At 48.3% G+C, this 17,299-nt stretch overlaps 1 protein-coding gene across 2 annotated transcripts in view; it reads left to right on the forward strand.

Moving 5' to 3' along the window:
• The window catches only part of PDLIM1 (PDZ and LIM domain 1), a 38,310-nt gene that overhangs the window by 14,826 nt on the left and 6,185 nt on the right, over positions 1–17,299 (forward strand). Inside the window, exons 3-5 of one of the 2 annotated variants that reach the window (XM_082223260.1) lie at positions 8,962–9,046; positions 13,988–14,058; positions 16,461–16,766. In XM_082223260.1, the coding sequence (XP_082079386.1) occupies positions 8,962–9,046; positions 13,988–14,058; positions 16,461–16,766 (462 nt within the window). Of the gene's footprint in view, positions 1–8,961; positions 9,047–13,564; positions 13,765–13,987; positions 14,059–16,460; positions 16,767–17,299 lie in introns of both variants that reach the window. The other variant, XM_082223261.1, reaches the window with a different exon arrangement.

Consider the following 17,299-nt stretch of genomic DNA (forward strand, 5'->3'; position numbering starts at 1 on the left):
GCAAAGGTCATTTAGTTAGTAACCTAAAGGTTAATTTTATTGTCAGACAGCCAACCAAGAGGGTGGTGGTGATTGAAGTGTTGCCTAGCAACCAGTCAGAGGGGCCTGATCCTTCTCAGGTAACACATGCTTTGATTGGCTATGTAGCTGTCGGGAGTTTTCCTCTGTATGTTTAGTTGAATGTCTCCTTGCTATAGACAAGGCCTGCCCTAAAAAAGGGAAAAACCCTCTTGTTTGCTTCTCCTCAAATTATACACCGTATTTCGTTCAATTTCCGCATTGTAGTGTTAACCAGACTTTTCTCTCAGAACTCCATCTGCATACTGGTCCTGGGTGATATATTGATATATCGCCCAGACCTATACATTGGACCCAGGGGGAGATTTCCCACCCTACTGCCCATATAGGAATGATGTCTCTCCCTGGCAGAGTAGCTCCTATGACTTCTTAGCAATGTAAGCATTCCAGTGACTGGCAGAGTTGCCCTTTTTGCTCTGGCGGCCAAAAAGATGAGAAAGAAGCCCCTGAACAATATAGAATTGAACTGGGAGATGCAGAGATCTGGATACTATGATTCGTGGTTGTTTAATCTCTTTGTTGTTGTTTAGTCGTTTAGTCGTGTCCGACTCTTCATGACCCCATGGACCAGAGGACGCCAGGCACTCCTGTCTTCCACTGCCCCCCCCCCTGCAGTTTGGTCAAACGCATGCTGGTAGCTTCGAGAACACTGTCCAACCATTTCGTCCTCTGTCGTCCCCTTCTCCTTGTGCCCTCCATCTTTCCCAACATCAGGGTCTTTTTCAGGGAGTCTTCTCTTCTCATGAGGTGGCCAAAGTATTGGAGCCTCAGCTTCAGGATCTGTCCTTCCAGGGAGCACTCAGGGCTGATTTCCTTCAGAATGGATAAAATCTCTTTACGTGTATTTATTTTTTATTCACATTTGTCATGGCCAATGGCTAGTACAATAAAGTTATTGTGATTGAGAAAACCTGCCCTAACTTGACAGGAGAAAGCAGGTTGAAATACCTTGAGGCAGTCAAGCAACATTCCCCGTTCTGTCGCGGAGTATGTCCAAAAACCAGTTGAAACGCAGCCCCTACCTTTCCCAAATCAACATTCACAATGTGGACCAAAAGCATCACCCAGCTCACTGACAGGGTGAAACTAGCATGTTACTTTGGAAACTTGTATTGCATAGAATCATAGAATCATAGAGTTGGAAGAGACCACAAGGGCCATCGAGTCCAACCCCCTGCCAAGCAGGAAACACCATCAGAGCACTCCTGACATATGGTTGTCAAGCCTCTGCTTAAAGACCTCCAAAGTAGGAGACTCCACCACACTCCTTGGCAGCAAATTCCACTGTTGAACAGCTCTTACTGTCAGGAAGTTCTTCCTAATGTTTAGGTGGAATCTTCTTTCTTGTAGTTTGGATCCATTGCTCCGTGTCCGCTTCTCTGGAGCAGCAGAAAACAACCTTTCTCCCTCCTCTATGTGACATCCTTTTATATATTTGAACATGGCTATCATATCAGTGGTGGTGGGGATAGTTGGTGCCATGGCCCTGGGCGCAAAGTGCTGAGGGGGCACAACAGTGCAGGTTCCAGCTTCTACAGGGAGCCCTGCCCCACCGAAGGTGGCAGAGCGACCCGTTGGGGGGGGGGCTGCCACCCTGGTGGTAAAAAGTTAAAAGACCTCTGAACGGTTAAATCCAGTCAAAGGCGGCGATGGGGCTGTGGCACTCATCTCGCTTTCAGGGCGAGGGAGCCAGTGTTTGTCCACAGACAGCTTTCCAAGTCATGTGGCCAGCAGGACTAAACCGCTTCTGGTGCAACGGGACACCGTGACGTAAGCCAGAGCGCACGGAAACACTGCTTATCTTCCCATTGCAGTGGTACCTATTTATCTACTTGCACTGGCGTGCTTTCGAACTGCGAGGTTGGCAGGAGCTGGGACAGAGCAGTGGGGACTCACCCCGTCGCGGGGATTCGAACCGCCAACCAAGAGGCTCACTGGTTTAGACCACAGCGCCACCCTGGTGGACCCCCTCTCCAGCTCCCATCCTTCCCTGCCTGCCTGACGTCTTATCTGCACTGCTTTAACTCAGAATCCCCAAATCTTGGGTCCCCTCCTCCCCAAACTCCTTCCGTGGTAACTGTATTAAAAGAGGGCAGGCTACTCTCTTGTCATAGAGGACTTTTTGTTTTGAGCGAGCGAAGCATTTTGCCCCAGCTGCTCTCAGGGGACAAAGGGAGCTTATTCTTGCAGCCGTAAGAGTGCAAACATCCGACATTTTGCTTCCTTGTTTGGATAACTTCTAGTACAGATGGAAAGCGGAGCCAAGGGCGTCCTTTCCATTTTTATCCCCTGAACAAGTCTGCATGGATGCCAGCCTCTGTAAAAAAAACAACCAACACAACCCATCAACTCTGCATCTGTTATTGTGTTCCTTAAATATAAAGGCTGACTTGATTCGAATGCCAGAGGCTTTCTCATTCAGAGAAAAATAGCTTTGTAACCACCAAGGAAACCGGATGCGTCTCTTTATTAGGTTGACCAAATGTAAAGGATGACCGTGAACTTAAGCAACTGTGTGGAAGAGGGAATTTTGGCTAGTGAGCGCTGCATCAGCTGAAATTCCCTCTTCTCCTAGTGAATTAGAAATATGACACACCTGTTGTTCCTTGCTTTATCTGATATTCTAAGTTAGTTGCACCACACCTGGCTCTCAGAATTGGTCTAGTCTCTTATTTCTTCAGAAGACTGGATTAAGAAATTGCTGAGACGCCAAGCCTCCTCATCTAATTTTCAAGAGCCGATTATTTTTTTGGAACCGTCAAATAAAGAGCAGCAAGCTTGATCTTCTCAGGTGGGCAAAAAGGTCACAATAATTTTGTCTTGGCAGGTTATAGTTTCGATGGCAAACTTGCAGGATTCTTGGCCAGGTTCAAATTTATACGGCAATTAGCTGAAGCTGGAATACTTTCCCCTCTTCAAACTTTGACTTTCGGTGCCACTGAAAGCATCTCCCAAAAGCTTTTACTTCTGTGCAACCCTCATGAGCAGTAGGAAAATTACTTTAAGAGATAAAGTAGAGGTTCTCGAGGGATTTATTATTTATTTACTAGAAACGTGTCTGACACCAGTGACCCTGCCGAGAAAACTGATTTTTAATGTGGGGTGGTTAGAGCTATTGTGCTAGACTGTCTGCTAAAACATTCCTCTGGCATTTAAGTTTGTTCGCATGCCAGCCACCTGACTTTCGCAAGGATTGGGTGCTCACGAACGCCAGCGAAGTAACTGGGAACTGCAGCTGTTTTGTTCTTCTTCTTTTTTTTTGAAAGGCAGCTGTTTTATATTTTAGGGAGCTAAGTTTAGCTTGCAAATTTGGAATGCTGGTCTTTAAATGGAAGGTGAGAGCTTGCTTCATTCCTCGCTCATTCCATCGCCGTGATCAAGAGCCTGGGAATCTCCCGCTCAGTGGAATGCCCCGCTTTGTAATGTTAGTGCACGCCAAAAATGTTTCAGTTTGCCATGAGTTGGGGCAATTGACCCAGCTCCCCGAAAAGACATTGGTGGGCTGGCGCTGAATTATTATTATTATTATTATTATTATTATTATTATTATTAATAATAATTTATTATTTATACCCCGCCCATCTGGCTGAGTTTCCCCAGCCACTCTGGGGCTCCCAATCAAATGTTTCCCCAGCCAGTCTGGCTCCCAATCAAGTGTTAAAAACAGTACAGCATTAAATATTAAAAACTTCCCTGGACAGGGCTGCCTTCAGATGTCTTTTAAAGACAGGATAGCTGCTTATTTCCTTCACATCTGAAGGGAGGGTATTCCACAGGGTGGGCGCCACTACCGAGAAGGCCCTCTGTCTGGTTCCCTGTAACCTCACTTCTCGCAGCGAGGGAACCACCAGAAGGCCCTTGGCGCTGGATCTCAGTGTCCGGGCTGAGTGATGGGGGTGGAGACGCTCCTTCAGGTATACAGGACCGAGGCCTGTATACCTTTTTCCTATTCTTTCCCTGGTCAGCGTTAACCAGGGCACAGCATGGAGAAAGGGGTCAATATCTCTGACTTGCATGAATTTCATCCTCAAAGGAAGCTCTGCAGTTGAGATTATGCCCCTCGGCGTTTATGTGGCAGGCGCTCTTATTCCGTAGGAGGTCAAAAGAACATTTCTAATTACTGATAATAGGGTTGCAAAGCTCATTGTGGTCGGCAGGCCGCTCCCTTTTTAAAAATAAACTTCTGACAAGTCCAGGCGAGGACTATTTATGTTTTCCCGAATAAGGGAATGCGTAGCATGCCACTTGGTGCATTCTTCTTGCCAGAAAGTGCTCCAAAGTATCTTAACTGAAGTGGTTCATTCCTGAATTGCAGGGGGTTGGGATAGATGACCCATAGGGTCCCGTCCAACTCCACAATTTTATGATTCTTTGGTTTATGTCTCTGTGAATTTAAAGTTGCAATGGAGGGAATAATGTCCCTTAAGGAAGGAATTCTGCTGTTAACAGTGGATAAGATTAGTCAGTGTGGTGTAGTGGCCACAGTGGTCCATGCGACGGTCACCTCCAGGCTTGACTACTGTAATTCGCTCTACGCGGGGCTGCCCTTGAAGCTGACCCAGAAACTCCAGCGGGTGCAGAATGCCGCAACGAGGCTCCTTACGGGGTCCTTGCCACGGGATCACATTCATCCAGTGCTTTACCAGCTGCACTGGCTCCCAGTGGAGTACAGGGTCAGGTTTAAGGTGCTGGTTTTGACCTTTAAAGCCCTACGTGGCCTAGGACCCACATATCTACGCAACTGCCTCTCCTGGTATGCCCCGCGGAGGACCTTAAAGTCCACAAATGACAACACCTTGGAGGTCCCAAGTCGCAAGATGGTTAGATTGGTCTCAACTAGGGCCAGGGCCTTTTCAGTACTGGCCCCGACTTGGTGGAATGCTCTGTCCCAGGAGACTAGGGCCCTGCGGGACTTGACATCTTTCCGCAGGGCCTGCAAGACAGAGCTGTTCCACCTGGCCTTTGGTTTGGACTCAGTCTGACCCTTATGTTTCCCTCCCCTTATGGTTTTGATCTATGGGCTACTATTAAAATGAGGCTGCATTTTAAATTGTATTTTAACCTGTATTTTAAATTGGTCTTTAAAAATATATATATATTGTAATTTTACTGGTGTTAGCCACCCTGAGCCCAGCTCTGGCCGGGGAGGGCGGGATATAAATAAAATATTATTATTATTATTATTATTATTATTATTATTATTATTATTATTTATTTGGGGTTAGAGAGCTTCACTAGGACCTCTGGAGACCAGGGTTTGGATTTCTGCTCAGCCATGAATCTCACTGGGCAACCTTGGGGCAGTCACTGCCCTCAGCCAAACCCACCTCATAGGGTTGTAGTGGGGATTAAATGAGGAGGAGGAGAACTACATTATGTACACCAGAGGTTTTCAGCCTTTTTGGGTCCATGGCTCCCTTGACTAACTACAGTGGTAGCTCGGGTTACACATGCTTCAGGTTACATGACGCTTCAGGTTACAGAGTCCGCTAACCCAGAAATGTTACCTCAGATTAAGAACTTTGCTTCAGGATGAGAACAGAAATCGCATAGCGGCGGTAGCAGGAGGCTCCATTAGCTAAAGCAGTGTTTCCCAACCACTGTTCCGCGGCACACTAGTGTGCCGCGAGATGTTGCCTGGTGTGCCGTGGAAAAAATTAAAAAATTTGAAAGATTTTTTTTTAAAAAAGTCAAATTTTCGATTGGGGCGCCGTCACTAGATGACCCCTGGGGTTCCCTCCCTCCCTCCCGCTCTGCGCCTCCCTCCTCCTCCTCCTCCTCCTCCGGGGAGGCCCTTCCTGGCTCTCGGCCAAGGCTTGGTGGCTGCCACTGACTCACTCGCTCGCCCACCCGTCCCTCCATCCCTGCACCCGGCCTCTCGCCCTCCGTCCCCGGCGCGGGGGCTGCCAGGATCCGTAGTCCCCTCGCCCTTGGGCTCCGCGCCCGCGCGGGGTGCGCAAACTACGTTTCCCAGCGTAGCCTGGCGGGCCGGGCGTTTTGTTTGAAGCGCTCTTCTCCCGGCCATGGAATGAGCGCAGCGGCGGTGGCCGGGCAGGCAGGGGCTCTTCCGCGCAGACCCCGCGCAGCCTGCCTGCGCCCCCGCGGAGATCGGGCGGCAGGATGGAGCCCGGGGATCCCCGCGGAGGCGGAGCGGCGGAGGCTGCCCCCCAGGTAGGGCTGTGTCGGGGGTTTTTTATTTTTGCAATGCTGCATCCGTGCCGGAGGGGACACATCGGACCGCGGGGAGACCCCTTGGCGGGCGTGCAAGGCAATGCATGCGTGCAAGGCAATGCATGCGTGCAGGCGTTGCATGGAGTGCAGTGCAATGCAATGGCAACGCGGCGCCCTGCATGCATGCATGCAACTTCCACCGGCGCTCCGGACTTCGCAGGTGAGGGGGGTCCCCAGTGGGTGGCAGAGAGAGCCAGGAGGGCGAAGGGGAGCCGGGGGGAGCAGCGCTGCTCCCCGAGCCGAGCCCGGGGGGAAACTTTGGCGTCGTTGCGCTGGGTGTTGGAAGCGGAGGCTGGCGGGGGCACCTCACCTGCAAAACCTGGTCGCCTCTCATATATTTCGTGCATTGCATTCATCGCCCGCTTTCTCCTCCAAGGAGCTCCCGGGGGCGCGCGTGGTTCTCCCCGTGTTATCCTCGCAACAACAGCCCTGCGAGGTGGGTCAGGCGAGTGGCCCAAGGGAGCACCCAGGGATTGTCCTGGCCAGGTGGGGTGATTTGAACCCTGCTCTCTGCCCGGTCTTCGTCCTCATTTAGCCCCCACATGTGCATGACTGTGCATGACTGAGGTTTTCCCCCCTTGTCTTGGCTATGGTGTGAGTCTGTGCTGTTAATTAATGGGGTTCTGCCTTCGGAGAAGATGAGCCAGCCCTCAAGGAGGTGATTATGTAATTTGCTAGCAATTCATGTCCCTCCCGGCGTGACGCTGCGCGCTGACGTCACGGGGCTGTAATGGTGGTGTGCCTCGAGATTTTTTTCATGAAACAAGTGTGCCTTTGCCCAAAAAAGGTTGGGAAACACTGAGCTAAAGTGGTGCCTCAGGTTAAGAACAGTTTCAGGTTAAGAACGGACCTCTGGAATGAATTAAGTTCTTAACCCGGGGTACCACTATACATTCTTTCTGTGGCACCCCTGTGGGGTTCAGGAACCCAGTTGTGCTACCCCTTGCCTGCAGAGCTGGCAGCCCCTCACCCCTTTTCGAATGCCCTCCCTTGTGGAGGGTTCCCTCAGCCTCCTCCCCCCCCAGCCTCCTCTCCCCCCTCCTTGGGGTCCTCTGGGCAGCTGCAGCTGCCACCCCCCCTGCCCCAAAGAGAGGTGCCTCCTCACACTGCCCCTCAAGGGCCTGGGAAGCACCCCCTGTCCCGCCCCAGAGGCACCATTCGCCTGGGGAGCTCATAGCTGGGGCTGCTGCAACAAACAGCTGTGCAAGCCTTTGGGAGGCAGAGACGCAAGAGGGCATCTGAGGAGGGAAGGGGAGGGACAGAGGCCAGTGTTGCCCACGGCACCCCTGACCACCATTCAAGGCACCTGAGGGTGCCAGGGAACCACTGACGTACACCACCTGGAGCTCCGTGGAGGAAAGATGGGATGGAAACGTAATAAACAAACAAGCAAAAAGGCCCTCTTCAGAGTTATTTGTAGAGAAACAAAAAACATATTTGCATACAGTGGTACCTCGGGTTACATACGCTTCAGGTTACATACGCTTCAGGTTACAGACTCCGCTAACCCGGAAATAGTACCTCGGGTTAAGAACTTTGCTTCAGGATGAGAACAGAAATCGTGCTCCGGCGGCAGCGGGAGGCCCCATTAGCTAAAGTGGTGCTTCAGGTTAAGAACAGTTTCAGGTTAAGAATGGACCTCCGGAACGAATTAAGTACTTAACCCGAGGTACCACTGTACTTGGATCCTCGATAGAATGAGCAATATTGGAAAGATTCACATCCATGATCCTCCAATGGACCAGTGACTGCCTCTTCCCTTAATTTACCTTGCAAGATTGTTATTAAGGGAATAATGCAGTTCCCTGAGGAAATCTGGCATATAAATAATTAGATTGCACAAAACTGCTGGTGCAAGTCTTGCTAAGTTAAATTTCCCACTCTTAGAGTGAGCCTTGGAGATGGTGGACTAAAGCACTTCAATAGGAATCTTACTTATTTCTGGAGACTTTGACATTTCCCAGACACACGGAATGTCTGCTGTGACTTTGCCTAAGTACAGCATGCTGTGCCTACTCCTGAAAAAAGTTCGGAAGCAAAAGAAACATCCCCAAAACCCTGGATTTGGGGGAATTCCAAATTTATTTATTTTTTATATTTTTTTTATTAATTTTAACATATAAATTATAAAATGTACCACAAAACTTATCACTTATACAATATTTTTGGACTTCCATCAGCACCTCTGATGATCCACCGTTTTAACCACTTCTTATGCATTTCTTAACTTTATATTGCCTTTACATCTCTTAACAAATCATCCTCCCCTTCTTATTATATTATATTATTATACTTCTAATAATACTCCTCACAAAACTTCTTGCAACCCTACAAACGTCATCTGTTCTTCACAAATACTTTTCAAATAGTCCGTAAATTTACTCCAGTCTTCCGTGAATTTCTGGTCTCGCTGGTTTCGAATCCTTCCTGTTAGTTTATCTAGTTCTGTGTAGTCCATTAACTTCATCCTCCATTCTTCAATCAACAATAACTCTTCTTGCTTCCATTTTTGGGCCAATAATATTCTTGCTGCTGTGGGGGAATTCCAAATTATGGAATTGCGTGGAGCAAGATAAACGTCTTGAAACTACAAAATACTGTAACAAATGTTGAGAATTCTAGTGTTTAACCACCAGATGCTCTACTTTGCAGAACTGAATCAAAAATATGGTCGCCGCTGGTTACCGAGGAAGGGAAAACCAATCCATACAAGATGAACCTGGCATCCCAGCCACAGGTGAGTAACATGAAGGAGGCTCTGTTTCTTTTCTGCCAGACTATGCCTGCTGCAGGTATGGATTGAACCATGTTGACGCAGCATAAATGACACTCTCATAGCTCCTGCTTGTGTTTTATTCTAAAGGCACAGGCACACTGTGTGTCACATGTTTGGCATAACACATGCATGCCCAGTATAGGCTGAGGAGAAAAGTCAGTTGTGGAGGATGGAGGAAAGAGTATCGTGAATCCATATACATTGGATCTCAAATGTCTTCGCTCCCAAAAAAATTGGCTCCCGAACAATCAAAACCCGGAAGTGGGTGTTCCAGTTTTTGAATGATTTTCGGAAGCTGAATGTCCGCCGCGGCTTCGGATTGGCTGCAGGAGCTTCCGGCAGCCAATCAGAAGCCACGCTTTGGTCTCTGAACATTTTGGAAGTCGAGCGTATTTCTGGAACGGATTCCATTCGACTTGCAAGGTACGGCTGTAGATGTTTTTTGATTCGGCCATCGGGAATTGAGTTTGGGCGGGAAAGCCTTTAATGTATGGGAAAATCCCATATCGGAAGTGGTGTTTTTGGCAATTTCAAGGGGGGGGGGGAGAAAAAGCTATAAAACCTCATTTTTTGTGATTTGCACAACAACATTGCCCCCCTTCCCTCCCAAGAAAGCTCAACAACTTTGCCTTAAAAAGCTCAATAACATTTCTGTCCAGGTTTTCACTCCATGAAATATGGAAAGCCTAGTCTAAACAGTAGGCCCTTCCAGATGGGGCCATGCTCCATAATTTAGCCTCTAGAAAAGTAGTTGTCAGGACATACAGCACTAGGAAGTAATCCATCACACAATACATAATTAAGTTGAGGTTTCTTTCCACTAGATTTTTATCGATGACCAGTAGCATAAAATATCAGGCAGCAGGAGATTGTGGGGAGGATGAAGTTTTGCATCTGAGCAGTGCAGAATCGTGGAATTTAGATTCACGTGAGAATGTATGATTGCCTGTGAAATTTGGGTGTTTGGGTGGCTTCTCTCAATGTCAGACACAACCACTTCCTTTTGGCCTCATCTGCTACTGGCATGCAGTAATTGGAACAAAGCCCTTGGGTTCAGAAAGGTTCTCGAGACCAACCCCCTGGGCCACAATTGGAGAAGGGGGTGTGATACCTGCACCCGGGGGACATGGCCTCTTTTTTTAGGTTTCCCCACCTCTGCAACACCCCACCGGGAACTCATAGGCATGAAGCTGTCCTCTGCACATGAGCGCGACACCCGCCTCGAACGGCTGTGCCATTCTTAAGTACCGTATTTTTCGCTCTATAAGACGCACTTTTTCCCCTTCAAAAATTAAGAGGAAATGTGTGTGCGTCTTATGGAGCGAATGCCGGCTCCTTGGCTTCAGCGATAGCAATGCGAAGCCTCCAAAGCGCAGAGGGAGAGCTCCCCCCGCGCTCTGGAGGCTTCGCGTTGCTTTTGCTGAAGCCGCCTGAAGCCCCCGGAGCGCAGCGGAAACTCCCGCTGCACTCCAGAGGCTTCAAGCAGCTATCCGCAAGCCTTCAGAGCGCAGCAGGAATTCCCGCTGTGCTCCGAAGGCTTGTGGATAGCCGCCTGAAGCACCCGGAGTGCAGCGGGAACTCCTGCTGCGCTCCAGGGGCTTCAGACGCCTATCTGCAAGCCTTCGGATATGGAAGGGGCTCCGTTTCTCCTACCGCTTCGCTGGAAGGGTGCTACGCAGAGAAGGGGAGAATTCCCCCCCCTCAGTTCTCCCCCTCCTATGGTCTGGTGCGTCCTATAGAGCGAAAAATATGGTGATAATAATAATTATTTATTTATACCCCGCCCATCTGGCTGGGTTTCCCTAGCCACTCTGGGCAGCTTCCAACAGAATATTAAAACACAATAGTGGTAAAAAATGGAAGACAATATTTCATGATTCATTTCATCATAATTGCTTACCAAATTTCATTTACCAATTATGTGAATACATTTTTCGTTAATCTGTGATGATTTGCCTGTACCAAAGGGCTGCGATGCAAACTCAAACACATGCGAGAAAGCTAAAAGAATCTAACGTCACTAGATTCTCACTTAGTAATTGCAATTGTTTCAGCAGCAGTATGAAAGGCCGAGTATATTTAGTTAAGAGTCAGACTGAATTTCTAAACACAGTAATATTTTAAGGAAAGCTGGACAAATAATTATTTAATGTATTATGCTTTGAACACACTTTGAACTGAAGTATAAAGTTAAGTACAAAGTTTTCTGGTTGGATTGAAGTGTGGCGGAGAAACGCACTGAACTGCAGGATTTGTCAACAAAACTGCGAGATCGCTGTGGGTGGCGGCTAACGGTGTGTGAATGCGCCTTCAATGCGCTGGATGGTGGAGTAAGCGATCGTGCGAACATACCCCTTTTTGTGCGCGTGTGCCCTGCATCTTAATCAAAGGAAATCCAGAAAATAGAATTGAGCTGCTTGCCCCAGGGTAAATCGGCGAGTCCCTTTCCGTACCTTTGCCCTGCCCCAGAGCCATACATTCCTTTGTGGGCTGATGTCATGGCTGCGTTAAAACAGGCCACCGATTGTCCTGAGGCTTTTTCCTTTAAAGCGCTCCCTGTCACATCCTCTGGGGATGAGGTCATTGCGGCTGTTTTGTTTAGCTATTCCCATAGAAACCGGGGAATGGAAGGCTGTAGAAACTGGGTGTGTGCTTTGACATTTGATAAGACCGCAGTAGACCTCGCGCCAAGACCTCTGAGTCAAGAGGTGAACGGCATAGCAGTTTCCTGTCTGAAATGCCCGGTGGCCTCATCTGGCTTCATATTCGTCATTGTTCCTGAATCGTTTTGTCTTTTGCATCGATGTAAACGCTTTGTAAACACAGAAAGGGAAGCTGGAAAGCTAATCAGGAAGGTTTCCCCTCCCCACCCATGAAGAAGTTGGGTTTAACCTTTTCACTCAGATTTCAGAGCATCTAAAAAATTCACAACCAGATGCGTTTTGGAAGACAAAATTGAGACACTGCCATGGCCTCCTTTAATTTTCCTTTTTCCCCCTTCAATCTCTTATCTCTGTGTCTCCCTTTTTTTAAAAAAAAATGAGGTGCGAATATTTGGGACTATGTTGAGGTCGGACCAGTTGCTACAGGTGTTGGGAAAACCAGATTTGCACTCGGGTACAGCAACAGATAGGGATGCGGGTGGCGCTGTGGGTTAAACCACAGAGCCTAGGACTTGCCGATCAGAAGGTCGGTGGTTCGAATCCCCGCGACAAGGGAGCCGGCGTACAGCTTCCGGGTCATGTGGCCAGCATGACTAAGCAGCTTCTGGCGAACCAGAGCAGCGCACGGAAACGCCGTTTACCTTCCCGCCAGATTGGTACCTATTAATCTACTTGCACTTTGACATGCTTTCGAACTGCTAGGTTGGCAGGAGCAGGGACCGAGCAACGGGAGCTCACCCCGTCGCGGGGATTCGAACCGCCGACCTTCTGATCGGCAAGTCCTAGGCTCTGGTTTAACCCACAGCTTCGTTTAAGGATCCATTCAGTTACTAGCTTATATATCTTGAGTTTCTAACACTGCAAGCACTACTCTGCAGCCTTCTCAAGCCTTTTTTTGCCGGGCAGAGACATGTCCTTGGTCTTTGACAATGCCTCTTGCTTCCCAGAATGAAGGGTGGTGAGGTCAGTGTGTGTCTGTAGACTCCTACAAAATTAAGAGCCACATCCTCGGATCTGCTAAATGGCCTCACCCTCTGTTCAAATGTAGCCCCTGGAAGCTCTGGTCGAGAATGATTCTCCCCTCCAGACTTACATAGTTGCCCTCCTTCTTGTAGAAGAATTTTACAGCCATCTTGCCATAAATCTAGACCTTCTGTTTTGGCAACTACAACCTTAGTTTAAGGTAGCTAATGTGAAGTGATGGACATGAGGCAGGAGTTGATAATGCAGGTGAGCTGTGCACAAGTGAGTTGCATGCAAGCTGCTGACCAGCCCAGTGGAGCCTCCTTTTATTGAGACAAATATGCAAACCAGGCAGATACATTTTGGGCTGTGACCTTTACACATCTTCCGGTCCCGAGATTGTGGGGTGGTACAAAGCTATTTTGGCACCTGTTTCCACCACGTCATTTTCCCCTTGCACAGTGTATGACGAAGGCGACAAAAGGTCTCAGAGACAAAGGTCACAGACAGGACACCGCAGACTACTGAGACCGCAAAAGGTTAGACAGAGGCAACGATGTTCAGACAGCCGTGGCTTTGTTTGTGTGTGTGTGTGGGGGGGTGCCCCACACCCGAAGGTCACGCGTGCAGGCAGACTGAGGCTGCCTGTGGGTGGGGAGTGTGCTCCCTCCGGACCCCACTCCCCACTCTGCGATCATCCCTACACTAATGTCCACCCCGTATCCAAATATATTCCACCCCCCTTTGCAGACGGACCTTGTTTTTCGCCAATTCCTTGCACAGCCGAGGGACTGCTGCTTATCACCCGCACGCCCAGCGCATCTGATTGTTCCCTCTGCTCCCTTGCATGCAGGATATAAGGCACATAGGAAGTGCACATAACCGAAGCGCTATGCCCTTCACTGCCGCCACCGCTGCTTCCAGCACTGCACCCAAGGTCATCACTGCCCAGTACAATAGCCCAGCGGGCCTGTACTCCTCGGAAAACATACAGACCTTCAACGACGCGGTGGAGTCCAAGTCCGCTCAGGGCGACCAGGAGCCCAGCAAAAAGTAAGTGGCTCCCCAGTTTTGCGCTCGACAGCACCACCACCACCACACAAGGGAAGCCCCGGTCTCTACTGTAGATGCACGGAGTGAGTGTATTCATGCTGTGACGCACCTCAAGACTTCTTTTCTTTCAGGTTGGCCACTCGGCTGGCGTGTGCCTGAGAACACCAGTTCTTCCAACACGACAAAGAAAAACTAATGACCTTTCTGTTCTTTGATTCCCCAGCTGCCTGTGCCGTTTCAGCGCGCTTTCAGTATGACGTACGAGCCTTTAAAATTGCCTCCCCACTCGCTCAGGTGCTCGTCGTTTCTATTACGTGAATAATTGTGGCTTTTTGTGATCTTCCCAGCGAAATGGGACGGTCTGGCAGAGGGAGCACAAGGAAAGACTTCTCTTTTCAGCGGAAGGTTTTGTGGTCTTGAAAGTAACATCTTTTTTTGGGTTGGGTGGGTTGAAGGGCTGAGAAACTTTTCTTAGATGTTTAAATCTTCAAGATTCCTTAAAGGTATCAAACAGATTGCTTCCTTTTCCAACCTCTGAGAGCTTTGCAGCAAACAGAAGTGTACCTTAGTAGGAGAAAATGCAAATTAGAAGTGACATTTCTGCTGGAGGCATAAATGCTTCTGGGCACCAGTTGTGGTCCATAGGAGGCGAGAGATATCTTGTTGGCCACTGTGTCCTGGACTAGAATGAGCTCTTCTTATGCTTTGAATTGCTAGATATACCCTTCCACAGGAGAGGTTTTACGTCATTGTGGTTCCTGTACACTTCACCATTGCTGGCCCAAGATATTTTGCTTCCTGAAGTGGAACAAAATGCCCCCTGTCTTGACTAAGATTAGGACTTCTTTTTTTTTGAGTGCAGATATTTGCATTATTCTGGCAGCAATTCCTGCCTTCATCTACCCATCCCTCATGAAGCGGGTCCCTACATTTTAATTACAGTGGTACCTTGTTTTTTTAACATCTCGGAAATCGAATGTTTCGGTTTTCGAACGCTGAAAACCCGGAAGGAACTGCTTTGGTTTTTCGAATGCTTTTTGGAGGTTGGACGTGCCATGGCGCTTCCGTATTGAGCTTTCCGGAAGTAAATGCTTCGGTTTTCGAATGTCTCGGAAGTTGAATGGTCTTCTGGAACGGTGGTCCAGCGCCGAGGGCCTTCTGCCGGTTCCCTCACTGCGAGAAGCCAAGTTACAGGGAACCAGGCAGAGGGCCTTCTCAGTAGTGGCACCTGCCCTGTGGAACACCCTCCCACCAGATGTCAACGAGAGCAACAACTACCAGACTTTTAGAAGACATCTGAAGGCAGCCCTGTTTAGGGAAGCTTTTAATGCTTAATAGGTTATTGTATTTTAGTATTCTGTTGGAAGTCGCCCAGAGTGGCTGGGGAAACCCAGCCAGATGGGTGGAGTATAAATAATAAATTATTACTTAAGGCAGTAGAAACATAAGATGATTGGACCCCACTGAACTTGAAGTATGGGAAGCCCCAACAAAAATTTATAATTTGGCAAAATATTTGGACTTTATGTATTTGTATAATTTGGAATATTTAATGTGATCTGATTTGATTGTTAAAATGGAAAACGTAATAAAAATTATTATTAAAAAATTATTATTATTATGTTTGAAAACCGAGGTACCACTGTAATCCACCAGTAGAATATTGTGTCTGTTCCTGACCATTCCTTAAGGGCCTCACACCCTGACCTCGAAATTATTTTCCCCTAGTGTTTTATGAGATCCAAATAGCCCAAGTCTTATCAGTGTGGTAACTCATCCAGATGATCTCGGAGAAGGAATCCCTGTGGAGCAAGTTGAAATCAGGTAGATCCCTCGTCCCTTCCTTCCAACATGAGTATATTCTGCTTTGCCAGCCATCTTGACTCCTCTTTGCCTCGCAAATTCCTAATGGATGAAGTGAGTGCCCTCTCCCTGTCTGTTAGCGCATACATAAATGTCTGTAAAACTTAACATTGGTGCATCAATCCACAGTCATTCAAATGAAGGGCTCACCCTGACTTCCATTTGTGCTGTGATTTCTACAGTAAAGGTTCAGGATTTCCAGTAGGGTTTTTGTTTTGTTCTGCCACTTTCCCCGGAATCGGAACAAATATCAGTCGGGTTTGCTGCAGAATGTTTGTTCCAATTCAGTGCCAAACAGCAAGTTTTCCTGGGAAAAAGCAGAAAACACGCTCGGGCCTTTGTTTAGAAATCGCGGCACAAACAGAAGTCTCGATGAGTCCCAAGTTGTTCTGTGTTGATATTGTGCTGGCTCCTTGGCTGTGTGGAACTGTCTAAACCAGGCTTCCTTAAACTCGGCCCTCCAGATGTTTTGGCCTACAACTCCCATGATCCCTAGCTAGCAAGGGATGATGGGAATTGTAGTCTCAAAACATCTGGAGGGCCGAGTTTGAGGAAGCCTGGTCTAAGCCGTCTTTTCCAAACTTGGGTCTCCAGCTGATTTTGGACTACAATTCCCACCATCCCTGACCACTGGTCCTGCTAGCTAGGGATCATGGGCGTTACAGTCCCAAGAGAGCTGGAGACCCAGGTTTGGGAAACCCTGGTCTAAACGAAGCTGGTTTAGGGTTGCGGTTGATGCTGTAATTAATTTATGTCCTTTCTTCCCCACCTCCGTGGCCAATTATCATCCCGAACGTACCCCATCCTTTTTAACACCCTCCTTTTGTGACCAGTCCTTTGTCACCTGTTGGCGGGTTCAAGGCTCCTTTTGCATCGGTCTATAACCCACTCCAGGCCTCTTCCTCCTCCCCTTTGCGAAGAAGGCACAGTACCTCGTCCATCCCCAGCCAAATCCGAGTGGGTCCCAATCAGCTCAAGGAAGTTGCTCAGATCTGCCCCAGCAGCCCTGTGGAAGTGGATGTGCCGGGACTCAAAGTGCGGCACGTACAGTTTAACTCTCCTTTACAGCTCTATTCACAGAAAAACATCCTGGATTCTTTGCAGGGGCAGATCTCTTACGTTAGCCCTACCTTCCCCAGGTAAATTTGCCTGCCTCACATGCCGTTGAATTATTGTCCCTGTGCCCATTCACTTTCCTCATCCTTTCGTGTGCATCCATCGCTCACTCAACGCGGTTGATTGTTGCAAAAAAAATAAAAAATCTCTACATTCTTGTGATGGATGTATCTCCTCAAGCTGAGATTTGGGGTTGCTTCTGAAGTAACGTTTTGGAGCTTCCAGTCAGTGGAGGGGGCTCACTGTGGTGTAAATATGCTGGATTTGGGCATGCTTCTCTAATATTCTTTTTTTTTGGGGGGGGGGGTGTTAATCCTTTACACCCCTGTTCATTGAGGATCACCTTATCCCTCTGTTAAATAGTGGGTAGACATAGCAGACGCCGCAGTGATTCTCCAAACAGCTCTTGTTTATTCACAGGTCAGAACAGATCTGAACTGAAGGGTTCAGTCAGCCTGCTTATATAGAGCTCCAGTACAACGTAACTGTAACAATTTTCTAAAACTATCCAATCACTGAACGTCACTTTCGATCCCTTATTCGCATAACTATCTAC

Source organism: Podarcis vaucheri (genome assembly GCF_965113315.1).
Source record: "Podarcis vaucheri genome assembly, chromosome: 5".
NCBI lineage: Eukaryota > Metazoa > Chordata > Lepidosauria > Squamata > Lacertidae > Podarcis > Podarcis vaucheri.